At 72.4% G+C, this 27,852-nt stretch overlaps 1 protein-coding gene across 3 annotated transcripts; it reads right to left on the bottom strand.

Moving 5' to 3' along the window:
- Positions 1 to 48: 48 nt before the first annotated feature.
- On the bottom strand, positions 49 to 23,414 carry RARA (retinoic acid receptor alpha). Of its 3 annotated transcripts, XM_063354538.1 has the most exons (9): positions 23,273 to 23,414; positions 15,515 to 15,841; positions 3,177 to 3,325; positions 2,940 to 3,081; positions 1,678 to 1,838; positions 1,394 to 1,570; positions 1,097 to 1,301; positions 674 to 832; positions 49 to 365 (listed from the first exon to the last, which is right to left on the bottom strand). In XM_063354538.1, exons 2-9 carry the CDS (start codon positions 15,690 to 15,692, stop codon positions 187 to 189), a joined length of 1,350 nt encoding a protein of 449 aa, XP_063210608.1. In that variant the 5' UTR covers positions 15,693 to 15,841; positions 23,273 to 23,414; the 3' UTR covers positions 49 to 186. The 3 variants fall into 3 exon arrangements, with proteins under 3 accessions (XP_063210608.1, XP_063210609.1, XP_063210610.1); XM_063354539.1 differs by lacking the exons at positions 15,515 to 15,841; positions 23,273 to 23,414 and adding an exon at positions 8,897 to 9,253; XM_063354540.1 differs by lacking the exons at positions 15,515 to 15,841; positions 23,273 to 23,414 and adding an exon at positions 8,893 to 9,161.
- Between the last annotated feature and the right edge of the window lie 4,438 nt (positions 23,415 to 27,852).

The raw sequence follows: 27,852 nt of genomic DNA, 5'->3' as shown, positions 1-27,852 counted from the left end.
AGGGGTCCCGGGGCTGCGGCGGCGAGGCGGGGGGGGGGTTGGCTGCCGAGGAGTCCGCCCCAGGAGGGGGGCTGCAGCCAGGGCCGAGGTGCGGGGTGTGCCATTCCCCCCCCCGGCGTGCCGGGCTCTGTCCTGGTGCCCCCCCCCAGCATGCCGGGCTCTGTCCTGGTGCGCGCCGGGCGCGGGTCACGGCGAGTGCGTGGCCGGGCTGCTGCGATTGGAGCTGGGCGAAAGGCTGGGGCTGCAGCTGCCCCCCGGCTGCCCCCCCAGCGTGTCCATGCCCTCCGAGTTCTCCAGCATCTCCTGGATGAGGGGCGGCATCGATCCCGGGATCTCCATCTTCAGCGTGATCACCCGCTCGGCGCCTGCGGGAAGGGTGGGAGGGGGGGGGGGATCAGCAGGGCAGGGCTCTGCCAGCCCCCCCCCCCCCCAAAACCAGTACCCCCGGGTCTGCTCCCCCCTGGGTGCCGAGGACAAGGGACGTGGCCGCGTCCCCGGCATCCCCGGGGGATGCAGTGCTGTGGGTATCCCCTCCGGAGGATGCTGTGCCCTGGACCGATGCCGAGCCCTGGGGATGCTCCCCCAGGATTCCTCCCCCCCGCCCCCCCCCCCCAGCCCCGGGACACGGCATCGCAGGAAGGCGGCTGCCCCCCCCTCCCCCCCCAGTGCTCACCCTTGGCGCTGATGCTGCGGAGATCCGTGATCTTCATGAGCATCTTGGGGAACATGTGGGGCTTGTTGGGCCTCCTCTTCCTCACGTAGATCTTCAGCGCCTCCAGCAGCGGCTCCTGCAGCTTGTCCACTTTGTCGGGCTGCTCCAGGTCCTGGCGGTCTGGGGAGTGGGGGGGGGGGGCACGGAATAGCGGTTATGGGGTGCAGCACACACCCTGTCGCCCCCTCCTGTGGGTGCGGGTAAGACCCAGCTCCCTGTACCAGGTCTCGAGGGGGGGGGGGTCACCGGGGTGGCTGTGCCGTGGCAGGGGGGACCATTTGGGGTCTTCTTGGCCAGCGATTTGGGGAGGACAGCCGTGGGTCCGCCGGGGTGCTGGGCAGGGTGCCCACCCCTGCACAATCCCCCCCCCAACAAAGCACCCACCTCCGCAGATGAGGCAGATGGCGCTGAGCAGCCCCGTCTCGGCGTCGTCCATCTCCAGCGGCAGCAGCTGGTTGGCGAAGGCGAAGACCAGGTCTGTGAGGGGCCCGAAGCCGGCGTTGTGCATCTGGGTCCGGTTCAGCGTCAGCCCGTCCGAGAAGGTCATGGTGTCCTGCTCCGGCGTGTAGCGCGTGCAGATCCGCAGGATCTGGGGTCGGCGGGGGGGGGGGTGGGGGGGAAAGGATGAGGGGCTCAGCCTGGCGTCCCCCTCCCCATCCCCGTCCCCGTCCCCGCTCTCACCAGGATGTCGAGGCAGGCGGCTTTGAGGAGGGTGATCTGGTCGGCGATGGTGAGCGTGGTGAAGCCGGGGAGCTGCTTGGCAAACTCCACCGTCTTGATGATGCACTTGGTGGACAACTCGCTGAACTTATCCCACAGGTCGATGTCCAGGGAGACCCGCTGCTCCGAGCTGTTGTTCTGCGGCGGCAGGCGGAGGGGGCGGGAGGGGGTGAGGGGGGGGCGGCCCGTGCTCCCCAGCCCCCCACCTCCACCCCGGGACACCCCCCCCCCGCCCCGACACTCACCGTAGTGTATTTGCCGAGCTGGCAGAGGGCGGGGAAGGTCTCCTGGTGGGCTTTGCGCACCTTCTCGATGAGCTCCTCCACCTCGGGCGTGATGATGTAGCTCTCCGAGCACTCCGCCTTGGGCACGTCCTTCTTCTTCTTGTTCCGGTCATTGCGGACGGCTGCGGGGACGGGCAGGCTCAGCGGCACCCGGCCCCGCTGCCACCACCCAGCCCCTGGCCCGGAGAGGTGTGTGTGTGGCGGGGGGGGGGGGGTGTCTCAGCCCCGCCGTGCTGCACCCCCCAGGGCGCGATGAGGACCCCGCTGCCGGCGATGGGATCAGCCACGGTGACAAATGGCCACGGAACCGCCAGCCCCGCACAGCTTGCCTTTAAATAAGCCCCCAAGTCATTAGGAGGCAATTAGGGGTGACACCACAGTCGGCGGGGGGTGGGGGGTGGGGGGACGACGACACAGGACGGGGGGGACGCACACCCCTGGGCATGGGGACAGAGCTCAGCTCCGCTCCGCAAAGCCGACACGGACGAGAAAAACAGCCGGGAGAGAAAATGGCAGCTGAGCCACCGCGCTCATTATGGGGGGGGGGGGGGTGCGGTGGCACTGGAGGGGGGGGTGGGAGCAGCCGGGCGCATCCCCAGCCCCGCACCCAGGGGGGTCAGCCTCTGTGGGACTCCCCCCCTTAGGTGCAGGGCGAGCTGCAGCCCCTGGAATGCTGACCCCCCCCCCGCCCCCCGGGTGGTGCCTGCTCCCCCCCCCCTCCCCAGCATCCGCCAGCCCCCTCCCGGGGGGTCACGGGCCCCAGGGACAGGCAGATGGGGCAGGACTCGGGGAGGCAGCTGCGCCCCAGCAACCGTCACCCCCCGTCACCCACCCCCGGCGATGCCGCGCCGCGCGGGGTGGGGGGGGTGGGGTACAGCCGGGCACCATGACAACTGGCACGCAGACGCCAGGAGGCCTCTCGTCAGCGTCATTTATCTCTGACATCATCAATCACGCGTTGCCTGGGCAACGGCCAGGCTGTGACACAAACCCAAGGGCCCCCCCCCCCCCCCCCCCAACCCCCCCAAGGGCCTCGTTGGGCACATGGTGGGGGCTGCCAGGATGGCCCACCGCACCCAGACACCTCCCCGGCTGCACCCAGGCAGGGTGTCCCCATCCCCGTCCCCATCCCCGTTCCTATCCCCATCCCCATCCCCATCCCCGTCCCCATCCCCGTCCCCATCCCTGTCCCCATCCCCGTCCCCATCCCTGTCCGCACTCACACTCCTTGGACATGCCGACTTCGAAGCACTTCTGGAGGCGGCAGTACTGGCACCGGTTGCGCGTCACCTTGTTGATGATGCAGTTCTTGTCCCGGTGGCACGTGTACACCATGTTCTTCTGGATGCTGCGGCGGAAGAAGCCCTGGGGACCCCGCACGCCCCCGTCAGCGCCCGGCCCGGGGAGCCCGGGGAGCCGCGGGGACGGCGGCCGCGGCGCGGGACGCTGGCAGCTCTCACCTTGCAGCCCTCGCAGGCGCTGACCCCGTAGTGGTACCCCGAGGACTTGTCCTGGCAGACGAAGCAGGGCTTGTAGATGCGGGGCAGGGGCGGGGGCGAGGGGGGGCTGGGCACGATCTCCTCCGAGCTGGTGCTCTGCGTCTCCACGGCTGCAGGGAAGGCGGACACGCTCAGGGCAAGCAGGGCTGGCCCCATGGCGACCCCCCCCCCCCACCCTAAACACCCCACCTCGACAGTGCCAGGGCCGACCCCGGAGTCCGGCGGACCCACCAGCGTGTCCCTGTTGCCCCCCCCCCCTCCCCGAGCCCTGGCCACCCCAGGCCTTCCCGGCCACGGGGCCAGGTCGCGCGGGGCTGGCGGGGAGAGGATGGGAGCTGGGAAGATGCAACTTGACATTTCCAGGCCACGGAGACGACGTGGAATTCAGGCAGACAAAAAAAAAAAAAAAAACAAAGAAAGAAAGAAAAAAGAAGAAAAGAAAAAAAAAAAAAAGAAAAGAAAAAAGAAAAAAGCCGGGATCCCAGGCGCCCTCCGTGCGGGCGGCACGATGGGCAGCTGCGGGGCCAGCGCGGTGCTGGGGGGGGGGACGCGACGGTGCCACGCTCACTCACACGTGTGGGCACACGCGTGTGCATGGGCTGGGGGCCGCCCGCTGTGCCCACCGCCCCAGCGCTGAAGGCACGGCCCCCCCGGGAGGGGATGGGCACAGCAGCACCCAGCCGGCACCCTGTGGCACCCCGGCGAGGGACGTCCCCCAGCGCGGCGCTGCCTTCGTCCCCGCAACAGGCGGCCCCCCCTCCACGTGCTGCCAGCACGGGGGAGGGGGGTGCAGCCAGCGCCCCCTGCCCCCCCAAAACCTCGTGGGACATACCTGCCCCCCCCCCCCGCCTCCTGCACCCCAAAATCCCATGGGATGGGAACACTCCCTCCCGTCCCCCAGGACCAACCCTGTCCCCCCAGGACAAGCCCCGTCCCCTGCCCCGTTGCAGCCCCGGCGGCGGTGGCGGGGGGGCCGCGGTGCAGGCGGGGTGCCACCCCCGGCGCGGGGTGCAGCCAGGCAGGGGTTAACGCTCCCCGGCTCCTCCGGGATGTTTGCGAATGTTTTTCTGCAGCGGAGCCAAACGAACCAGTCAAACAGGATATTAAAGGCCCGGCCCGGCGGGGGAGCCCGCCCCCCCCCCCCCTCCCCGCTCCGCCGGCCCCTGCACCCCGAAAAGGGCCCCGCCGCCACCCGCCACCCCCCCCCGGGGCCGGGGTGCTGCAGGGAGAGGCCCCGGCCAGGGGCGCCCCCCCCCCCCCCCCGGGGCTGAGCAGAGGAGGGGTCCCCCTGGGGGCGGCGGGGCTTTGGAGGGGGGTGGGGGGGGTGAGGGATGAGGGGTGGGGGTCCCCAGCCTGGCTGTGCCGAAGGCCAAGGAGGGGGGACGACGGGGACAAAGCCACCCACGACATCGGGGGTGTCCCCCAGCACGATGGGGACGGGCGCAGGGCACGGAGGCGAGTGTGCAGGGCAGAACGCAAGCGCGTAGGGCACGGAGGTGGGCGTGCAAGGCATGGAGACGAGCGTGCAGGGCACGGAGGCGAGTGTGCAAGGCATGGAGACGAGCGTGCAGGGCACGGAGGTGGGCGTGCAAGGCATGGAGACGAGCGTGCAGGGCATGGAAGCGAGCGTGCAGGGCAGAACACAAGCATGTAGGGCACGGAGACGAGTGTGCAAGGCATGGAAGCGAGTGTGCAGGGCAGAATGTAAGTGTGTAGGGCACGGAGGCGAGTGTGCAAGACATGGAGGCGAGTGTGCAGGGCAGAAGCAAGCATGTAGGGCACAGAGGTGAGCGTGCAAGACATGGAGACGAGCGTGCAGGGCATGGAGGCGAGTGTGCAGGGCAGAACACAGCATGTAGGGCATGGAGGTGAGCGTGCAAGACAGAGACGAGCGTGCAGGGCAGAAGCAAGCACGTAGGGCATGGAGGCAAGTGTGCAAAGCATGGAGACGAGCGTGTAGGGCATGGAGGTGATTGTGCAAGACATGGAGGCGAGTGTGCAGGGCAGAACACAAGCATGTAGGGCATGGAGGTGAGCGTGCAAGACATGGAGACGAGCGTGCAGGGCAGAAGCAAGCATGTAGGGCATGGAAGCAAGTGTGCAGGGCAGAACGTAAGCGTGTAGGGCATGGAGGCGAGTGTGCAAGACATGGAGGCGAGCATGCAGGGCAGAACGTAAGCGTGTAGGGCACGGAGGCGAGTGTGCAAGGCATGGAGGCGAGCGTGCAGGGTAGGAGCGAGCGTGTGGGGTGCGACGTGCGTGCGCAGGGTGGGCTGTGAGCGTGCCAGGCGTGGAGCTGAGCGTGCAGGGCAGAACGCAAGCGTGCAGGGCACGAAGGCGAGCGTGCGGGGTAGAAGCAAGCGTGCGGGGCGCGGAGGCAAGCGCGCGGGGCGGGCTGTGAGCGTGGAGGGTGGGTGACGAGCGCGCGGGGCGCGGAGGCGAGGGAGCCGGGCAGCGCTTCCCGGGCAGCACTGAATAAATCACTGCTGCCACTCCAGGGAGCGGAGCCATTAAAGTGACTGAGCGAACGTCGTCTATAATTTATCGCCTCTTTTATATAATTTAAGAACTTCCTCGTGGAGAGCCGCACTCGCAAAATGCAGATTTGACAAGATTTTGATGTGCTGGGTGCGGAGGGAGGAGGGAGCCCGGCTCCCCCCCCCCCCCGCCCCCCCCCTCCCGTGTCCCCAGGCAGGCACGGCTTCGCCAGCGCCGCGGGATTCCCCTGCCACCGCAGCCACCCGCCGAGGGACGGCGGTGCCAGCGGGGAGGGGACAGGGACGCGGGCACAGCCGCCTGCCTCGCCAGCTCCTCGGGAGCCCACCGTGGTGGCGTCAGGCCTGGGTGCCCCTCGCACCCCTGCGGGGCAGCGGGAGGCCCCAGAGCAGCCCCCGAAGGTGCTGAGCGGGCAGGGTGGGTGCAAACCTCCCCTGCTCCCGCGGGAGGGGACGGCTGGGGACACGGGGGACCGAGGCGTCCGGGCTCCCTCCCTTCCCCCAGCCCCATCTCCTGCTGGAGCAGGAGGGACCCAGGCGTCCTGCCCCCCCCCGGGGAGGAAGCGGAGCCCAGCTGCAGACCAGATGCTGCGGCCCCGCCAGCATCCCCGGGCGAACACGTCGCCCCCGCCCGCGGCCCCGCCGGCCACTTCCCGCCCGCACCAAGGGACCCCGGGGCGCCCCAACACCCGTCGCCCCCGCCCTGGCGTGGGAAAGCGCCCGCGGGGGCCACACCGTGTGCCAGGGCCCGGGGGGGGACCCGGGAGTCCTGTTTGCCACCACCCCCCGCCAACAACCGGTCATCGCTCCGGGGCCGGAGCCGGGGATGGGTCCCTTGGGAGCAGGGGAATGAGGAGGAAAGCCGAGGGAGGGGGAGAAGGGGGGTCCTGGGGCCAGGAGCCCCAAAAACGGGGTGCGCTGGGCTGTGGGGGTGCCCCATCCTGCCCATGTGGCACCGGGGACGGTGCTGAGCCCGCTGGGCACTGCCACCCCACCTGGTCCCCACCGGGCACCTGGCCCAGTGGACCCAGGGGTCCCGCTCCCCGCCAGCGCCGGGTGTCCCGTCCCCGCCACCCCGACTCACCCATCCCCTGTGCCACCACGCCGTGCCGCAGCGCCGCGCTGGCTGCGTGCCACCAGCCAGCCCGGGGTGACAGTGCACAGATAACGCGAGGCGACGGCGGGGCCACCCCATGTCCGGCGGGGCAGTGCTCGTGCACGACCCAACCCCACGTACCCCCCGAGACCCCCACAGCACCCCACAAAACCCCTGGCAAGACGTAGACCCACGCGGGCACGGGGTGCCCACTGCCTCGGTGGGCTCCTGCAAGCCCCTCTGCCACCGTCAGAGACCGCCTCGTGCCTCAGTTTCCCCAGCTGTGGCATGGCAGCGTCCCCAGGCCCCGCTGCAGCGGCAGGCAGGCTCCTGGCACCCCCCCGAGGAGTGGTTCTTGCCCCCGCGCCAACGAGACGGCGTCCCGCCAGGCAGGGCAGCGCCGGCGCCGGGCCAGCAGCCAGCACCTCGGGGCCAGCCCCACTGGGCACAGCCCAGCCGCAGCCGTCTCTGGGGAAACTGAGGCACGGCACCTCCGACACCAGCCCTGCCGAGCCGTGCCACGGGTTGGCAAACCTGGGGCCGGGGAGACACGGCACCTCGGCGTGACGTAGAGAGAGGGGCACCCTGCCAGGGATCCCCGCCAGCACCCGCCGCCCACGCGTCCGCCGGGTCACGGTCACCATGACCAGAGCTTGGAGGTGCCCTGGCCCGGAGCAGGGGCCCAAAGCAGCACCGCGGCCGCACGTCCACCCAGAGCTGGGATGGGGGGGGGGTAGAGGGGGGGGGAATGATGGCCCACAGCCACACTGCTCAGGGCAGCACGGCCCCAGTGGGGTGGGGGGGCCTTGCGCTAAGGGGAGGGCACCGCAGCCTGGGACACATGGCCCCTGCCAGGTCCTGCCTGGGGGGCTCTGAAGGCAGGACGCCCCCCCCCCCCGCCCCGCAGAGGCAGCGGGAGTCCCCAGCTGCAGACAAAGGCCCCTCGCGCCAGCGGAAAGGTCGAGCAGCCCCGAGACAATGGGGAGAGCGAGACTGGGGGGGCTGCGACCGAACACCCCCACATACCCCCAGCCACGGGCACCACACCGGGCATCACAGGGGGAACCGTCCCCCCCGGGGACGAGGCGGCCCCCCCGGCCCTGCAGCCCTTATGGGGGTGAAAGTCCTGCGCAGCCGGGCAGGACTTTCCCCGGCCGTTACGGCCACCCACGGCCCCGGTGCCGTGCCAGTCCGTCCAGCTGCCCTCTGGGGACGGCGTGGGACCCCCCCCCCGGCGGGCACAAAGCACAGCGGGACCCCGCATCCCCCGCAGGGTGGCAGCCCCCGGGCGGCCCACAGCTCGGGGTGCGCTGCCCGCCCCCCCCCCCCCCCCGTCACACGGCCTGCCCGTCCCCAAGGACGGCGGGGGACCCACGGGGGACACCACGCTGTGACCCGCCCCCCCCCCCCCCCGGGGACATAGGACGGGATCCCGCCGGGGGGAGCGGGGCTGGCCGGGCCCCACCGCGGCACCCAGGACCCCCCAGCGCAGGGGGACCCCCCCGATTCCCGGCGCGGGGGGCGGGGGGGGGGGGGGGGGGGGGGGCGCCACGCTGCCGCCCCCCCTCCGCCCGTGCGGCAGCAGCAGGCGCAGCGGCTCGGGAGTTAATTGGATTTTCTCGGAGCCCTTATCAGCAGGGAGCCACATTCCCGGCGGGGCCGGCGCTGCCGCGGCCCCCGCTCACGGGAGAGGGGTGCGGGGCGGAGGGGGGGGGGGGTGTCCCCCCGCCGGGCCCCGGTTTCCCCCCCCCCTCTCCGCAGCCCGGGCCGGTCTCAGCCCCGGTCCCGGCCCCATCCGAGCTCTCGCCGAAATAGGACAAGGGTTGTTATGGCCGAGACGGCGGCATCTGCGCAGAGCTCGCCTCCCCCCCCCCCCCCCGCCGCGCCCCCCCGGAACCAGCACCCAGCACCCATCGCTCTGCCGCCCATCCCCGCACGCAGCACCCACCACCATCCCCGCAGCCCCCCCCCCCCCGCCCGGCTCAGCCGGGTTTTGAGGCCGTCCCCCCCACCCCACCCCGGGGCGGGCTCCAGCACCGGCCCGAGGCGGCGGTGAGGGGCCCGGCCGCCCCCGGGGCGCAGGTACCTACAGCGGCCGGAGCTGCTCCAGGGCGGGGGGCGGCGGGGGACCCCGCGGGGCGCGGGGGGGCCGCGCTCCGGCAGCAGGCAGCCCCTGCCCGGCCCGTAGAAATCCATCCGGAGGAAGGGGCCGGGGGGCAGCCCCGCCACCGCCGCCGCGCCCTCGTACATGGCCCGGGGCCGCCGAGGGGAGTGGGGGGGGGCGGCGGCGGCGGCGGCGTCGTCGTCGTCGTCGTCGTCGTCTCCCCCGGTCCGGCGGCGGGGGCGGCCCCGGGAGGTCAGCGGCCCCCCCCGCGGCAGCCGGGCCCCCGGGGCGCCCCGCGCCGCGCTGCCATGGCCCCGCCGCGGCTCAGCCGGGGAGCGGGGCCCCGCCGCTCCGCTCCGCGCCCGGGCAGGCGGCGGCGGGAGGAGGAGGAGGAGGAGGAGGAAGAGGAGGAGGAGAGGGAGGAGGAAGATGGGGGGGGGGGGGGGAGGGGAGGAAGGCGCAGCCCCGCCGGCTCTGCGGCTCCGGCAGCCCCGGTCCCTCCCGACACCAGCCGCCTCCCCACAGCCTTAACCCGCTCCGCGCCGCGGGGCCGCCCCCAGCCTCCCCCGCCGCCTCCTCTTCCTCCCCTCCCCGGGACGGACGGCACCGGGGGGACACGGACGCGCAGGGCCAGCGTCCGGTGGGAGCGGGGCTGGGGGGGGAGGGCCCGGCGGGACCGGGGTGGGGTCGGGGGGCACAGCGGGACCGGCGCTGGCGTCGGGGGGGGCCGCGTCGGGGCCGGGGGCTGCCCGGGGCCGCGGCTCATTTGCCTAATGGGATGCGGGTGAACTGCGGGTGAACCCGGCGGGGAAGGGCTCACCTCGCCCTGACCCCCGGCCGCCCCCCCCCCGGGGGTGCGGGTGCCACCGCCCGGGGCATGGGGGGGGGCCGGGTGCGTGTGTATGTGTGTTCACGCGTGTTCACGCGTGTCCACGTGCTCCCGCTGCGCGACGGGGTACGTCCTTGTGTGCGTCCCCCCCTGCAGAGGGGCCCAGGTGTGCTCCCCCTGCACCGGGGAGGGGGGGGGGGTGCATGGGGGGGCAGCCTGTGTGCACATACATGTGTGTGCACGCCTTCTGCACACACGGACATGCGTGTGGCACCATGTCCCCACCGGGCACAGCTGAGTGCGTGCACACACGTGTGTGTGTGTGTGCGCGCGCACACCCCCACGCACACGCGTGTGTTTGCATGTAGCCCATGTGGGGCAGTGCCACATGCACACACACCCCCCCCCTCCCCTGCGCACGGGTCCCCGTGAGAGGTGACACCCCAAACCCTGGGCTGCCCAAGCGGCGACGGCACTGCCCGCCACTGGCCAGCGTCGCAGCACAGCCCCGTTGCCTGCACCCTCACCGGCACCGACACGCACCAAGGACGGCGGCCACAGGATGGGCTCCAGCGGTGCCACTTTCCGGACACGCTGGTAGCCTGCTGGCCACACGGTCTCACCCCCCCACCCTCGACTCCTGCACCCCACACGGTCTCACCCACCCACGCTCGCTCCCTGCACCGCCGGCACAGCCACCCCACCGGGCTGCACGGGGAGCACGCAGCCTCTGCTGCGCCACGGGGGTCCGCTCTGCCCCAGCCCCACGCTGCCCACCGCAGCGGTGCCCTTACAGGGAGAGCCCGGGATGCTGCGGCGCCCATCCGAACCCCCGGCCGGGTCCTGCTGCGGGCAGGAGGAGCACACGCGTGTGCCAGACACCGGTGGGACAACGCGGGCGCTGTGGCACATGCCAGCCCTGCACAGCCACACGCAGGGAGCACACGTGAGCAGCTGTGTGTGTGCACGCATGGCAGTGCACACACATGCGTGGCAATATGCACACACGGCGGTGCACGCATGCACATGCGCAGCGGCGTGAACACGCGTGGCAGTACGCACACACGTGTGGCAGTAAACACACACAGCAGTTTGAACTCACACAGGGCAGTACACGCGCACACGGGGCAGTGTGAACACACGCACACGCGCGTGGCAGTACGCACGCGTGCACGGCTGCGTGAACACACAGCCGTGCGCACACACGCAGCAGCACACGCACCCACGCACGGGTGGCAGTACACACGCACGCACGGCGGTACGCACGCACGCACGCACGGCGGCGTGAATACCCGCAGGACAGTGTGCACGCAGACATGACAGACCCCCACGCACCCCGACGCTGAGGACACCCTCCCCGCCGCCACGCAACCCCCGCACCCCATCCCCATACACGCCGCCCCCCCCGCCTCCCAAAGTGAGCAGCCAGGGCCGCCCCGCTTTGCTTTCCAACCCGCCCCCCACAAAGAGGGGGGGGGAGAAAAACAAAAAAAGAATAAGAAAAAGGCCGGGAGGTATGTGCATGTGTGTGTGTGTGTGCATGCGTGTGCGTGTGTGTCTGCGCCGAGCAGATCAGCAGCGCCTGTTTAAATAATAATAGAAAGTCAAAGGCTTTGCTTAGCCAGCAGGTTTCTGAACAAAAGCCCAGCGCTCCTCCAACTTCCTGCAGCGAACATGACAAATGTCTGCTTTGACTCATTTACCAGCGCTGGAAAGAATGTGGCTGCGACGACAACGGAGGGGACGAAGGGGACGTGGGCCGGTGGCAGCGCGCGGCTGGGCCGTGGCAGGGCCGTGCCACGCTCGCCCGTCCCGCCGGGCACCGCTTCCCGTCCCGCGCCGGCGGCAGCAGGAAGAAACAGAGATTAAAAAAAAAACAAAACAAAAAAAACAAAAACAAAAACAAAAAAAAAAAACCCCAAACCAAACCCCGAAAAAAAAGAAAAACAAAACCAACCCAAAGCCTTAATGCAGAAGCCAAGAGGAACTGGGCGAGGGGAGCGCCCCGCACGCAGCCGGGACGGGGACGCCCCGCCATGCGCCACCGACACATCAGAATGGACCCCCCCACCCACCCACCCCCCCAGCAGCACCCCCCGGCCCCGCTTCCCCCCTCTCCCAGCACCCCCGTGATGCTGCGGGGAGCACAAGATGCCCCCAGGAGCGTGATGGGAGACCCGGCCCCAAAACCCATGGGGGACACCAGGGGGGACCCCGCTGTGCCCGGAGCGCGGGGGTCCCAGCCCCAGCGGGGACGTGGGCGGGGACCCCCGCGACCCCCACACAACCCCCCCCCCCAGCCCAGCCCAGCGCAGGCTACGGGGTACCACCGGCCCCTTCCCCCCATCCCCACACCGGCACCTCGGGGCCCCGCAGCTCCCCCCCCAACCTCCCCGCTCCCACCCGCCCACTTCAAAAGACCCCATTTATCCCCTTCAGCCGCTTTTGAGCGCGGCGAATTCCCGGCGGCTCCCCCCGGCCCCCCTGACAGTGATAGAAAACCTCCGCCGTAATGGGCTTTCCCAGGCCGGGGGCCCAGCGCCCAGCCCGGCATCATCAATCTTCCCCGGCCGGGGATGGGGCGGGAGAGGGGGGGTCCCCAGCACCGCACCCCGCGGGGTCTCCCCGGCCCCAGCCCCGAGCGGGGCCCCCCCCCCCCAGCCCCGCCACCCACCACCCCCACCGCCCCAATCCCCGCCCGCGGCCCCCAGCCTGCAGGGAGCACGTTTTGCTCATTAATTTTTAAAAATTAATTAATTACGGGGCGCTGCGGGGGAGCGGCTGCGGCGCGGAGGAAACCGGAGCCAGCGGGTAGGGTGACAGGCCGGGCCCGGCCGCGGGGGCCCCCCATCCCGGCAGCGGCGGCGGGACCGGGGGGCCCGGCTGCAGGGGAGGGGGCCACGCCGGGGTCCCATTTCCCCCAGCCCGGCCTGGGAAGCGGGGCGGAGGGAGGATCCGGAGGGCAGGGAAGGGGGGGGGGACAGCCCAGGGAGCCCCTCGTGGGGTGGCGGGTGGGAACCCCTTGTGGCTCCCCATGACCCCGCGCTGGGCAAGGGGACCCCTGGGGACAGCCAGGCCCCATGGCGGCAGGCCCTGGGGAGGGGGACGGGGGCACAGGCAGAGTCCCGGCACCCCCACACGCACCGACACGCGTGTGCACACCTGGCACGGGGACACGCGTGGCTCCGCACGGTGGGGACATGTACAGGAGGCACGGCACGGAGCACGCACACAACCCCCCCAACAGGCGCTCAGCCCTACGTACACTCGCTCCATGCACGCACACACACACCCGCTCCACACGGGCGTGCGCGCGCACACACCCTGCACACACGTGTGCACACACACACACACCCCGCATACAGGTGTGCGCACACACACACACTCTGCACACAGGCGTGCACACACGTGCACACACACACACTCTGCACACAGGCGTGCACACACGTGCGCACACACACACACGTGCGCACACACATACCCCCTGCACACAGGCGTGCACACACACATGCACACACACGGGTGTGCACACACACACCCGGGCACAGAGCACCACGGACACGCACACGCAGCCAGCCCCACACACACACGGATGCGCACGCCCCCTCGCACGGGGCGCACACACACACACACCCCCCCGCAGCATGCACACCCCCACCGTGCGAGCGCACACGTGCCCACACGCAGCTCTGAGCCCCACACCAGCCCCGGGTGTCCCCCGCCACCGTCCCCCACCCGTCTCAGGGTGCCCCACGTCGGGGCGCAGCGTGGGGAAGGGGGTCCTGTGCCCACCCCGCAGGGGAAGCCGGGGGGGGCCGTGCCTGGGCTCCCCACCACCTCCTGGCGCTCTCGGCTCACGGCAGGAAAGGGCATGCGGGGCTGGCCCCAGCTGCGACGGTGGCTCCCAGGGCACCCAGGGACACCCGCCTTGGGCTCGGGGTGCAGCGGGCCCCCCCAGCACCCGCGCCCGGGGAGGGGGTGCGCGGGGCAGCCCCCAGCACCGCGCACAGGGTACGGCCGATCCCATTTCTCCACGCCGGGAGCAAAGCCTGCAGCACCCCGGGGGGCCGGATTCGGCACCAGCAGCTCCCCTGCAGCCCCGACGCCAGCGGACCCCCACCCCGACACCCACGGCCCCCACAGGGGCGTCCGGCTGAACCCCGAGGTGGGGGGGGGGGGCATCTGCACCCCCTCAGGAGGGCCCAGCCGCATCGGCCCCAGGGCTGCACATCTGCAGCACATCTGGCGAGGGTGGGCGGTGGCGGGGGGGGCCGGACACGCGTGAGGAGGGGGTGGCTGCACCAGGCCCCTCTGCAGCCCCCCGGCCCCGGGTCCCCCCCATCCGGGACACGGACCCCGGCGTTTCCCTGCCAGCCCCACTGCCAGCAGCGGGGACGTCCCACCCGGGCACACACCAAATACTGTAGGACCTACACAAACAGGGCACCCGCCAGGCTGTACGGGTGCTACGGGGGGGGGGACACATGGTGCCCCCACCCCCTGAATCCCCCATGGCGAAGGTCAAGGGGAAACTGAGGCACAGTTCACCCATCCGCCATCAGCCCCAGGGTGCCCTGGGGTGCTGTGCTGTGCTCCCCGGCCCTGGTGTCGGGGAAGGTCGGGGTGGGGGGACGGGATGACACAGGCGCCCCCCCCCCCCCCAGCCCGTTCCCACAACGCCGTGCGGGAATGGCCCCAGAGCCAGCGCGGGGGAGGGGCCCCACCCGCCGCCACCCAGTCGCTGAACTGGTCCCACTGGGTCCCACCGCCGCCGGGGCGGCTCCGGCGGGGGACAGCGCCCCAGGCCGGCCCTGCCCGGGCCTGCACCGTCCCCCGGGGCCAGGGACGGGCTGGGGGGGGGCCCCGCCACACCCCGACCCACGGGGGCCTCCCCGACGGCGGGCGCCGCGGGGCACCCATGCCGGCACAGCACGGGAACGGGCAAGGGTGCCCGTCCGCAGCGGCGCCGGGGATGGGAAGGGGTCCGGCAGTTGCCCCCGTGGCACCCGGAGACGGTCTGGGGAAACTGAGGCACGCCCCGAGCCTCCGGGGTGACGGTGCGGGGAGGACCCCCCGGCCGGGAGCCCACCACCTCCGGCGGCTCCAGCTGCCGGCGCGGCGGGGCGGTGATTACCGGGGCCGTGATGGACGACCCTGTCAGGGGGAAATTGAATCAGGAGCAGACGCGATGATTGCCTTCATCGCCTCCCCCACGGGCGGCCCCCGCACCGCCGGCGAACAAAGAGCCGCCGAGGGGACGCAGCGCCGCACCGGCCTCCCCGCCACCGCCGAGCCCCCCGTCTCCCAGCCCGGCCGCGGTGGGTGCCGGGGACGGTGACAGCCAACGGCCCCTAAACCAGGGCCAGCTGGGCCGTTAACAGCCAGGGTATAAACACGGCCATTAACGAAGGCGGCCACACAGCAGCAATTAACTCGCGCACACCCCGCCGGGCGCCACTGCCCGCTCCGTGCCTCAGTTTCCCCAGCGGCAGCACTAACGGGGACGCACCAGGAGAGGCGTCCGGCGCTCGCCTCCCGCCGGGCAAGGAGCTGGTGCCCCCCCAGACACAGCTCCCCACAGACGGGCGATGCAGTGGGAGATCCCCCCCTCACCGGTGCCACCACCCCAGGGCAGGTTACGGACCGGTGCCGGAGCCCGGGGTTTGCACCCACGTCCCACGCTGGGGACGGAGCCCGCCACAGAGGGGTCCACACACACACACCCCCCCAACAATGAGGGTCCCACTACCCCCCCCACGGGGCCGCGGTACTCACTGGCGGGCGAAGGGGTGCTGTATCCGCTGACAGGCAGCTGGTGCTGGATGCCGGCCAGCGTGCTGGGGGGCGAGAGCCCCCCCAGCATGTGGGGGAAGAAGAAGGCGTAAGGGTGCACGGGGTAGCCATTGAGGTGCCCCCCTCCAGGCGTGGGGCAGGAGCTGCTATTGCTGGCCATGGCGGGGGTCTCCGTCGCTGGGAATTGGGGGGGGGGGGGGGGGGGGGGCCCTCTCAGGCACGGGGTGCGGGGGCCAAGCAGAGCATGGGGCCCGCGGGCGACCCGCTGCCCGGCGGCTGTCCTCGCTGGCGGCGCTGGCTCCTGCGACGCTGTGGGGAGACCAGAAAAAAAGGGGGGGGGGGTGGTGTTAGTAAAGAGATTGGGACCCCCCATGTGACACCCACCAGCCGTGCCTCAGTTTCCCCAGGCACCCCCTTCCCCCCCCCCCCCCCCCGCCTCCCAAAAGGGGCCGCATCCCTTCCCGGCCCCGGGAGGGCGCAGGCGGCCGGGCCCAGCGCCCCCCGCGAGATTAACGACAATCCCCCAGATTAACGACACCGGGACCGGCGAGGCCCGGCAGGCGCAGGTCGCTAATCCCGGCTTAGCGGGCGAGGGAGCAGAGGACGGAGTTGGTGGGGGGGGGACGGGACACACGGACATGGGGGACACACACAGCATGGGGACAATGTGGCCCCACGGGGCACCCCATGGAGGCAGGGGCCACGCCACAGCCCCAAAGCTCCCCAAAGCCTGGCCTGGGAGCGGGGATGCACGAAGGGGGTGGGGGGGCTGCACCCCTTGCCCCAGCCCTGGGGGGGGGACGACACACACATGGGCACACCGGGGTCCCCTGAGGACACCGGCTCCGCTCCAGCCTGGCTCTGCCGTCACGGCCGCTTGCCTCCGCCGGGCTCTGCTGGCCCCACTCATGCACCGAGCGTGAGGGGGCTCAGCCAACCGACAGCCGCAGCAGGAGGGGGCTCAACCAAACCCCCCCCCCCCCCCCGGGGGCTCAACCTGGTCACCCGTCGCAGGGCTGGGCTCTACCCATCGAAGCGTAGCCCCCACCTCATGCCGGGCTGTGCCGTGTGCCGGGCCGTGCCGGCAGCTCCCACGCCAGCCTAGCTGGCGTGGGAGCTGCCGGCACGGCCCGGCACACGGCACAGCCCGGCAGGGCACGGACCCCATGGCCAAGGGAAGGCGGGGGGGGGGTGGGTGGGGGGGAATACAGCGGTGGGAAGGGGGGCACGGGGCTTTCACAATCCCGGGGCTGGCTGTTTATTTAAGCGTTGGCGCGGGGCCCGGCGGGGGCTGTTTATTTGCCGAGAATTCTGGCTCCCGGCCCCGCGGAGGCGGAAAAGGATCCAGAGGAACAAGGCTGGGCCGCCCGGCGAGGCGCTGGGGAGGGGCCGGGATGGGCACGGCCCTGCTCATCGTGTGTCCCCCCCCCACCACCACCCCCCCATAGCACCCAGCTGGGTGCACCCACCGGTGGCAGGACCCCCATCCTCCCAGTTCGCACCAGTATCCACAGCCCCGGCGTTGCCCCCCCTCTCCCCGCCATAGGAACCCACCGGAGCATCCGTGGGGTGACCCCATGGGCCAGCTGCCCCCCAGGGTGGGCACCCAGGGGTGGCTGGGGTGGGGGTCATGTCCCCCCACACACACACACTGTGGCACAGGGTACCCCACCGGGCACCACAGCGCGTGCCGGATTCCCACGGGCATCACCAGGGCACGGTGCCGGACACCGGGTCAGCATCCGCCCGGGAGCCGGGGGGGGCCACAGCTGAACCCCGGGGAGGGGTCCCCACAGGACCCTGGCTCCCCACTTCAGGGGGCTGCTCCATAGCCCCCCCCCCCCCCCCCCAGGCTGTGGCCCCCGAACCACGCTGGCCAGGGGGGGCAGGGAGGCGCGGGAAGAACTGTTTATGTTTGCCGGTGCCAAGTGCTCGCCGGGCACCGCGCCAGCCGCGCCGGGGCCCAATTACTCAACCCGCTCCTGCAAACCCCCCCCCCACCCCCCCCGCAACCCTACCCCCCCCCCCCCCCCCACGCCGCCAGCCGGGTACTGAGTGAGGCCAACACCGCCGGCCTGGCCCCCGTGCACCCCGATCCCGGTGGGCGGCCGATAGCCCCCTGGCCCCTTCCCAATGCCCCAGGGGACCAACAGTGGCCAGGAGGGTCTGGGGAGCCCGGCTGGCCCCACTCCCGTGGGGAGAAGGAGCTGCAGCCCAGAGGAGCCCCCACCGGCCCCCGTGGCGGCACAGACCCCGGCACGCGGCTGCTCCCCGACGGGGGGGTCCTGGGCATCCCAAGTGGGGGGTCTTGAGGATCCCAACCGTGGGTCCTGGTGGTCCTAGCCCAGCTCCGCTCCCAGAGCGCCCCATTCCGGCAGCGTGGGTCGGGGGCCGTGCAGCCCCTCGGTGGGGGCCCACGCTCGCCCTCCCCGACGCCTTTTCCTCCAGTCCCCGGCAGGAGCTGGACGAGGCCCGGAGCTTCCTGGAATCCTGCGCTTCGTTCCAGCCCCGCGGAAAACACGGCCGCGGGGCCCGGGCCAAATCCCAGCCACGAGGAACCTCCCGCTCAGGCCAGGGGCGGCCCCCGGGAGCGGGCGGACGGACGCACGGACGTGCAGACCGGAGCCGTTCCCAGGGCTGGGGGCACCGCGGCTGCCCAAGCCACCCGTGACCCCAAACCGGGGCACGAAGCCCACCCCACACACCCAGATCGGCTGGGCAGTGCCACCCTCCCACCCCCCCCCCACCAAGAGACCCCTTCCAAAAAAGCAGCCCCCAGCTGTCACCACTGCCCGCATGGCAGGGCCGCATCCTGCCCCACGGTGCCTGGCGTGGCCAACGCTAACCACGGAGCGACGGGGATTGCACCGGGACGGCAGCACCGTGACACCCACCTCCCCAGCAGCCACCCCCAGCCCTGCCCGCCAAGGGGGCCAGGCGGCACCCCCCGTCCCACCCCATGGGCACCCCAACCCCCAGCCCCGCTGCCCACGTCACACCACCAAACCCAGCCACGCTTCCTGCCGGGGCACACGGCGATGGCAGTGCCAGGGCCCGGATGTGACACGCCGGTGAGCGGGGGCACCGCCCTGTCATCATGTCGTTCCCCCCCCCAACACGGTGGGGGCAAGCGGGGCCAGGGCTGCTCTGGGGTGCCTGGCGGGGCGGCGGGCAGCGACCGAGCCCTTCCTGTCATGCCTGCGGGCACCGCGCTCCCGGCCACAGCTTCCCCTCGCCGCTCTCGATTCCCGGGCTGACAGGTTTCAGTTCAGTCCTGGCCTGATTGCCACGGGCCCCTGCCACCCCTGAGCCTGTCACCTTGCTCCCCTGTCACCCCAGACCCTGCCGCCCCGGTCCCCTGCCGCCAACCCCAGATGCCACCGTCCCAGATGCCACCGCCCCAGCTCGCTGCCAGCCCACTCTGCTCCCCAAATCTGGCCGGGCTGCCTGCCGTCCGCGTCCCCCATCCTCACCGGGACAGGTCACAGGGACAAGCCCGGTGCCAGGCCGCCCCGTGGCACACTGGCATAGGGAGGGGGTGCCGTGTCACCCAGCGCGGGGGGGGAGGAGGGTGGCCCCGCTCCGCTGGCAGCCTCCCGGGCAGGGCAGGAAGCGCCCGCGGTGCCGCTGTGCGGTCGCAGCCTGCGGTTTCCTCGCTGCTGTCAGCGCCCGACCCAGGGCAGCCTCACACGCGAGGTCGGGAGCCGGGCCACCCCCTGCCCCCCCAACCCGGGCCAGCCAGCGCCGTGCAGGGAGGGGCGAGGTGCCCCCCTGGCAGGGCCACCAAGCGAGACCCCCTCCCTGTATCCCCGCAGCATCTCGGCCGTGAGTCACCGTCACGTTTCTCACGTCCCCGGGCAGGCGTGAATCATGCCCCAGCCCGGCGGCAGGGCCGGAGCCAGCGGCACACACTCGGCACAGGCAGCGTGCCGGAGACGGGGCTGCCCGCAGCCCCCCGTCAAGGGGATCTGGGGGTGCCGGGGGCCGGCGCGGAGCCCAGGACTTGCATGTCGCTCCCAAGGGCCAGCGGCACACGCAGGGGCTCGCTCGGCCCCTCCGCAGGTCCCTGGGCAGGGCTGGTGCCACCACGCCCTGGCACCTTGTGGGCCAGCAGCAATCCACACCCGGCCACCGCAGCTTCCCCCAGCACGGACATGGGGCCAGCACGGACACCGCACTGGCCAGTGGGAACAGCGTCCTTGCCTGCGGGGACAGCCTCCTTGCCGGTGGGGACCGTGTCCATGCTGGCCTCATCACCCCAGGGAGCAGCCGCCGGCCCCACAGCGTGGGTCCTTGCCCTGGCACCCCCATGTCCCACTGCCGGGTGGGAGCCACAAACTGAAATTCCACCTGTCGCAGCCGGGCCGGCTCCGGTTACGCTGGGAACGCGCCGCTCCGGTTACACGTCCCGCACCCGCCGCCAGACACGCCATTCTTCTGCGGGAACAGGTGCCACGGCCCCCGCCACGGCCCCCGGGATGGGCACGGCTGTGCCACGCCGGCACCGGCACCGGCACTGCCCCGGCCTGGCCGCCCCATGAGTCCTGGTTTGCCGGATACTGGAAGGAGCAGGCCAGCCCCGCTCAGCCCCAAAGGCTCAGGGTTGCCTGGGCCAGCGCTAGCCACCAGCCCCTCCAACACAGGACGGCCACCTGGGGACCCCCACCCCGGCACTGCCTGCCCACAGAGGGGGCACCCCCAGCCCCAGCCTGGCCCCCACCCCTTGGCGGGTGGGGTGCATCCCTTGGGATGAGCCCAGGGAACCGCAGGTCCTGCCAGCAGCTGGAGGCGGGGGGGGGGGGGTCACGGTGCCGGGGTGCCCCATCCCGGTTCCCCGCGGGCTCCTGGGAAGCAGCGGGATTGCGCCACGGCAGCCGCTCGCAGCAGCCCCGGTTGTTTTTAGCCCTGGATGCGGCGCGCAGCCGGCGCCCTGGGAACGGCGTGCCGGGAACAGCGCGGCCCCAGACAGCCCTTTCTGGCTCGGCGACAGCCGGCAGACAAGTGCAGCTGGCTGCGGCACGGGGCCGCTCGGGACACAGCACCGGGGAGGGCCTGGGTGGACCCAGCGGGCAGGCGGCCGCCCCACACCCCCAGACACCGGGATTCGGTGTCACCGTGCCCCCAGCACCAGTCCCCAGGGCCGGGATCAGGCCAGGCCAGGCTGGGACCCGGCGTACCTGGGGGACACCGAGGCACGGCGAGCGGGGTGGCTGCGTGCCACTGCCATGTCCCCTGGCACGGCCTGGCAGCCGGGGCTCAGCCGGGGACAGCGGAGGCCGGGGACGGGCGCACGCGGCCCCTCGCCGGGCCCTGCCACGAGCCACCCCCCCGCTAAGCCGCCTCCAGCCACAGGGAGATTAACCCATTTTCTGTAATCAGCACATGTGTCACCGCAGATATGATCGCGGCCCCCCCCCACCCCCACCCCCCCCCCCTGCGCCTGCCGGCACCGCAGCCCTTCCCCCCCTGGCACTGCCACGGGGGGCCCTGCAGCACAAGGGTGCCTATGGGTGCTGGGGGGCCCCTGGGCATACGCTGCAGGGGACCCTCAGCTCCGCCAGCCGAGGGCTGCGCTGCAGCAGCACCCCAAAAAGCGTCAGGGGACCTTAAAGTGCAGCCACCCCCCTGAGTGACAGCGCTGGCATAGGGGTGGGTGGCCCACGGCACGTTCTGCCCGCGGCCGGCGCAGCTGAGTGTGGCACGTCGACACGCCAGAGCCTCCTGGTTATAAATAGAGCCGGAGCCGCGGAGCTGGTGAATCCCAGCGCCGCAGGGCAGGCGGCGGCACGGGCCCTCCCCAGGCTCGGCGGCCGCCGCGTCGCTCCCGGCACCGGGACCGAACGCCGGGGACACGGCGGGTGTGCAAGGACAGCCGGGCAAAGCCGGGCATCCCGGCTGGGACACGGCACCCGCGGGCACCCAGCGGTGTGGGATGGGGCACGGGGTCCTGCCCTCCTCCCCGCCGTCCCCGTGCCCGCTGGCATTGACCGTGTCACCTGGGGGGCTACGAGCGGAGCAGCGGATGAAGGGGACGGGCACCCACCGGTGTCCCAGGGAACCCCGGTGCGAGCACCCACAGGGCCACGCGTGTCCCCACACCGCAGCAAGGTCACCCCCAAGGGCAGGGCGTGGGGCCCACGGGTGACATATGGCCCGGGAGCGGCGGCCGCGGGGCCGCTAAGCCACCGAGCCGTCACCCGCTAATCCCGGCACGGAGGCCAGCGGTCGGGGTGCCGCACCCAGAGCCACCGGCCGGCGCCTGCCCAGCACCCCCCCGAGCGGAACGGCCACCCCCGCGGCGGCGACCAGCGTGGCCACCACGGGGAAGCACCTGTGTGTCGTCCCCCCCCCAGCACGCACCGGGCTGGGGATAGCCCTCGCCACCCAACGAGGTCAAAGGTCAGAGGCACGGATCTGGGGGACACCCCGGCTCCGGCGGGCAGGGGGGGCTCTGCCCCGTCCCCCCCCGCGGCCTGGAGCGCTGCTGCGCTGCCCCGGGGGGCTCCCCCTGCCCTGGGGCCGCAGCCGGGGGAGCACCCGGTGGGGCAGCCCCCCCCCCCCCCCCACTCCGTCCCGGCCGCTGCTGCCAGGAGCCCCCGGGGGCTCCGCCGCCCCCGGGCATCTGCTGCGACGGGGGAGGCGGCGGCGGCCGGCGCCCCCCGCCCGGCCCCCCCCCCCCCCCCCCCCACTCCGGGCCCCCCCGGCCCCGCCGCCGCGCCAGCGCCCTGTCAGCCGCCGAGAGCGATGGCTTCCTCCGCCCGCCGGCCAGGAAACGGCGCAGACGCCGCTCCCGCCCCCCGGACCCCGGCCCCGGCCCCCGCCGGCCCCCCCCCCACTCCGCGCCCCCGGCCCCGCTCACCCGCCGGGCCCCACCGTCTGCGCCCCGGTCCCACCACCCCCCCCACACTCCCCGCACCCCGAAAAGGGGAAGCGGCCCCGGCCCCCCCGCCCGCCCCCGCCGGGAAAGGGAAGGGGGGGGAACGTGGCTTAGCGCACCGGCGGCCCGGGGGAGCCCGGTTCTCCCAGGGGGGGCAGCCCCAGCACGGCGGTCCGTGGCGGTGCCCCGGCCCCCGTCGGGTCGGGAGGGGACCGCAGCCCCCCCCGCGCCGGGGGTCCCCTGAGCCCTCACCGGGGTGGGTGGGGGGGACAGCGCTGCCACTCGGGAGCGCCCAGACAGCCGGTGCCGGGAGGGGGGACCCCAGCACCGGTAACCGGGGGCGCCCGGCACCGCCAAACGCCGGAGAAACGGGGCGGGGGGGGGGGTGGAAGCAAAGCCACCATCCGAAACGGGGGCGACGGGGCAACGCTGCCCCTCCGGAGCTCACGGCAGCCTCAGCCGGGCGGGGGCCCTCGACTCCCCGCGAGGACCCCACCACCGAGACGGAGCGAGGGGGATCCCCAGGATTCCCCCGTTACCGGAGAAGGGATCCCCAGCGCCGTCTCCCGAGGGGGTGGCGGGGGGGGGGCCCCCACCGCCTTAGGACCCCCAAAGCCGCCCCTACCAGAGCAGAACCTCCCAGGGCGGGGACACCCGGCCCCACCGCGGAGGCACCCACCACCCTCACCCGCTCCTTTGCCGGTGGCGACTCCCCCCCACACCCCAACATCGGCACGACGCGCTGGGTCCCGCCGCACCGGATCCCCCCCCCCTCACCCCCAGCACCGGAGAGGCGGTACCGCGACCTCCACAACCACCACCACCCCCCCCGCGCCATCCCTCCCCCCCCCCCGCTTCCTTACCTGCTCACGGAGACTTCACCCCGAGACCCTTAAAACCGGCAAGCCCCCGGTGGCGGCTGCATGGCGGCGCGGGGGCCACCCGGCCTAAAGGGGGTGGGTGTTTTTCGGGAGGGGTGGGGGGGGGAAGGCGATAACGGAGGAGGGGGGGTTTAACGAGCGGCGGCCGCGGCCATTGCGAGTCATGTGCTCGCGGGGAAACTTTACCCGGGGCTGGGCCGGGCGGGGCGGCGGCGGCGGCGGCGGCGGCGGCGGAGGGCGGGGGGGGGGGGGCCGAAGGAGGAGGCCACGCCCCCGTTCTCTAGACACGCCCCTTCCCCGCTGGCCACGCCCCTCGCCCCGCCCCGCCAGCCAATGGGGCGCCGCCTCTGGCGGCGCCCCATTGGCTGGCGGGGCGGGGCGAGGGGCGTGGCCAGCGCAACATTGTAACTCTTTGAAGTCTCCAGAAGGCGGAAGGGGAGAAAGTGGGTGCGCGCGCCGCCCGCGGCGGGGAAGGCTCTTAAAGGGGCCGCGCTACCGCAGGGAATGAGGAAAACACGCTCCCCCCCTACACACACACACACACACACACACGCGCGCGCGCGCAGAGGGCGTCGGATGAGCTGGGTTTGGGGAGGGGGGTACGCAGGGGGCTCTGGGGGGGGGGGGGGAAGAGGGGTGGGAGTCGTGGGGGGGGTTCTGGGTGGCTGGTCCCAGGTGAGATGTTGAGGCTGGGGATGGGGACGTGGACAGGGACGGAGCTACATACATGGACACGGGCACGGACATGGACACGGATGTGGACATGGAGATGGACGTGGAGATGGACATGGGCAGGAATATGGACACAGGGACATGGACACATGCATGGACACGGACATGGACAGGGACACAGACAGGGACAGGGACACAGACATGGACATGGACATGGACAGGGACATGGAGATGGACATGGACACAGGCATGGAGAAAGACATGGACACGAACACGGCCAGGGACACGGAAACATGCCTAGACACAGACACGGACATGGACAAGGACAGGGACATGGAGATGGACATGAACATGGACACGAATAGGGACACGGACGCACGCATAGACGCAGAAACGGACAGGGACACACACGGACACGGACATGAACATGGACCCTGACACGGACACGGCCTATCACCCGCGCTCCTGCACCCCCGACACCCTTGTCCCCGCCAGCTGCCCCCACCCCAGGTCCCGGTGACAGCCCCAGGGCCCCCATGTGCCCCCCCCCCGCCCCGGCCAGGCTGCCCACCCACAGCCCAGCCAGCGCCCGCGAGGGGTGAAAGCAACTTTGCTGTGAAAAAGGGAAGAAAAAGGAGAAGTGCAGCCCTGGCACTGCCCCACGCAGGGCCAGCGCCCCGCAGGAGCCCCACGGCCCCGCCTGGGTGGGACAGGGCGGGGGAGGGGGCCCGTCCCCATCCCCCCCCCCACGCAGTGAAGCCCCCGGGGCAGCCAGAGCCAGGGCGAGCGTGGGGCAGGGCTGAGCAGACCCCCAGCTCTGCCGCTCCTCGCCTGCTGCCGGGGGAAACTGAGGCAGGAGGGGAGCCAGGCCCTGCCGTCCCCTGTGGGGAGGAGGCCAGAGGTGGCACCCAGGTCCCTGCACCCGCACGAGGGCTGGGGGGCAGCGAAGTGGGAGCTGCTCCGGCAAGACACACGTGTGACGAGTCTGGGCAGCCTCAGCACACGCTTGTGGGGGTCCCGCTGCCCCCCCCCCCGCACTGCCCAGGGCCCCTGGGTGCCTGTCAGGCCCCACAGCACCCACGCCACGAGGGCTGGGTGCCCACCGGTCGCTCTGAGCAGCACTCCTGTGCCTCAGTTTCCCCTGTGTGTGCAGCAGAGTGAGGGGGGAGACACCCTGGGCCAGGCACCGGCAGCGAGGCCTCGGCACCCACAGCCCCGGTGTGGCCACCAGCCCCCTCCCCAGCACACCGGGGCTGCCGGCCGCGGCGAGGCCCAGCCACCGGCATGTGCTCAGCCCAGAGGAATGTGCCAAATCACTCCCAGATGTGCGCAGCGGCCAACTCGCCGCCCCCTCTGCGGCCCACCGGGGTGGCCACCGGGCACCGGGGACCCTCACGCCTCCCCGCCGTGGGGCTGCCCGTGGGGCCAAACCCGCTGCCGGCCAGATCCTGCCCGGCTGCAGGGCCCAGCCTGTCCCGCGGCGTCGGGGCGCTGAGGCCTGGCAGGACGCGGGCAGGGAGCGGGCAGGACAGCGGGGCGCCGGGGCGTCAACGGGGGGGGTGCCGGTGGGACAAGGCTGCGTCCCTGATGTCCCCGTCCCGCCAAGGCCCCGCAGCCCTCGCCCGGCGTGGGGCCCGGGGCCGGTGCGGTGGGGTCATGTGGGGTCCCGGCCCCGGTGCCCGGCAGGAGCGCAGCCGAGCGGAACGGGGCTGTCAGATGGAATCTGGGTGCCGGCGGTGACGGCGGCGGGGGGGGGGGGCCGTGCCCGCCACGTGGCGCTTATGTAAGGAGAGTGCAGGGGAGGACAGGAGGCGGCTGGGGCGCCGGGGACACCGGGGACACCGCCGAGGGGACACCGGGCCCCCGCCGCGCACATGCGGGCGGGTGCGCGGCCGGACACGCACTCGGAGGGCTGCCGGCGGCATGGCCGGGCACTGCCCAGCCCCGTGGGCACGGCACGTGTGTGCCGGAGCAAGGGGACGCGGTCACACGTGTGCAGGAACCGGGGGACAGGGCCCCGCCGGCCTCCCGGTACTGCTGCCGCCCCAGCTACCGGCCACGCTGTGGGTGTCCCGGGGTGTCCGGGCGCCAGCGGACGCGTCCCCGAGCCACAGTGCTCCCACGGCGGCGTTGCCGGCCCCTCACCGAGCGGTGATGAACGGCTCCGGCGGGAGCTCCGGCACCCACGCGGCTGAATCCGTCTGCGCTATCGATTTTTCATCCACTGCGGCAGAGAGCGGAGCCGGGGCCGGCGCGGCCACGGGCATCCCGGCTGGCTGGCACGGCGAGGGGAGCCACGATCCCACGCCGCGGGGCCACGTCCCCCACGCCACCCCCCTGTCCCCGTCCCCACCGCCCAGCTGGGCCACCCTGGGGACAGTGCCAGGACCGGGGAACCCCCAGCCTTGCCGTGGGGTGCCCAGCACGGCTGGTTGGGCCCAGATGTGGGGTTGCCCCCGCACCACACACAGCCACCACCTTGCCCACGGTGGGCACAGGGCGGGGGGGGGATGGAAGAGCCAGGGGGATGCGGGGAGCAGGGACATCGTGGTGCCCACCCACGTCACCGCCGCGTCACTGCGGTCACACACGCTGCCAGCCACTTCCTTCCACCCACCGTCACCGCGTGCCATGGCTCCGCGCCGTGGGGCTGCGTCACGGCCACGGGGCTGGCGCAGGGCAAGATGTGGCCGCCACGGCCCGGGGGGACCAGGGGCCCTCCCAGCAACATGGTGCCCAGCCCAGCTCTACCCACAGGTGTGGGGATGCCGGTACCCGCTCAGCCCCACGGCCTGGTGATAGGTGGCAAGGCCACGGTTCCCGCTTGTCCCCGTGGTGCGAGGGGACAGGTCCCCTCAGCCCCCCGGCATGGCAAGGTGGCAGGGACATGGAGCAGAGCGGGTGCAGCCTGGCCTGAACCCGCCACCCGCCCTGTGCCACCGCACACGTCTGACACATGGCAGCTCCAGCTATAAATAACCCCACGGCAGCGACGGGCTGAGCCACGCTCGGGGCCAGGCTGGGGCTGCTGCCACCCCCGGCCCTGCCGTGCCACCCCTGCCTCAGTTTCCCCACTGCTCCCCATGCAGAACGGCGTCTGGGAACGGACCTGCCAGCCAGGGCCCACCCTGTCCCCAAGGTGTCCCCTGCCACAGCGGGGACAGGCAGTGCCACAGCGTGCCAAAACGGGAGGTGGGAAGGGGGGGGACAACCCAGTTCTACAGTGGCATCCAGCGACCCCGCCAGGCTCAGCTTTGGCCCTGGGTGCCCAGAGCAAGGACAGGGCCAGTGTCCCCGTGTCACGCACCCCGTGGGGACCCTGCAAGGCCAAGGGCCCAGGGAAGCAGGGCCAGGATGGGGTGGGCACACATTGGGACCACACCATGGGGCCAGGGGAAACTGAGGCACGCTGGGGACCCAGCCCCCACCCCCACCCCTGGCCAGGAGCTGCTGGGGGGCAGCCAGGGGTCCTGGGGGACGAGGGGGGGTGGCTGGAGCGGGAGGGGGGGTGCAATGGCTGGAGACAGGGCACCCACGGAGCCCCCGTCCCTCCCCGCTCCCCTGCCTGCCTGGGCCCCCCCCACCTCCCCCAGCCAGGGAAGCTGCAAAATTAGGTCAAAGCGTCTATTATTTAACACAAGCGGAAGAGCCGGGGCCAGGAGCTGGGGGGGGGTGGGGGGGTGGAAGGGGGCTGCAGTCTGGGAGGGGAGGGGATGGGGGGGGACGGACATGGCAGGGTCCCCCCAGCCCTGGGGCAGGGAGGGAACTGCGGGGGGAGGCAGAGGCAGGAGCCAGCGCTGAACCCAAACGACTTTATTAATGGCAGGAGACGGAGGGGGCCTCGCTGTCCGTCCCCCACCCCCCCCCCACCCCCAGCCCCCCAGCACCGG

Source organism: Chroicocephalus ridibundus, chromosome 17 (genome assembly GCF_963924245.1).
Source record: "Chroicocephalus ridibundus chromosome 17, bChrRid1.1, whole genome shotgun sequence".
NCBI lineage: Eukaryota > Metazoa > Chordata > Aves > Charadriiformes > Laridae > Chroicocephalus > Chroicocephalus ridibundus.
Note: the sequence above shows the minus strand (reverse complement) of the source record. Positions and strands in the feature narration are given on the sequence as shown.

What these genes read in the sequence shown, in the direction of transcription:
- RARA (XM_063354538.1), bottom strand. Translation starts at nt 15,692, where the DNA reads ATGGCCAGCAATAGCAGCTCCTGCCCCACGCCTGGAGGGGGGCACCTC. An exon ending in AGTCGGCATGTCCAAGGAGT is followed by an intron (nt 1,839 to 2,939) that starts GTGAGTGCGGAC and finishes CCGTCCCCGCAG; the next exon opens with CCGTCCGCAATGACCGGAAC. An exon ending in CATCTGCCTCATCTGCGGAG is followed by an intron (nt 833 to 1,096) that starts GTGGGTGCTTTG and finishes CCCACTCCCCAG; the next exon opens with ACCGCCAGGACCTGGAGCAG.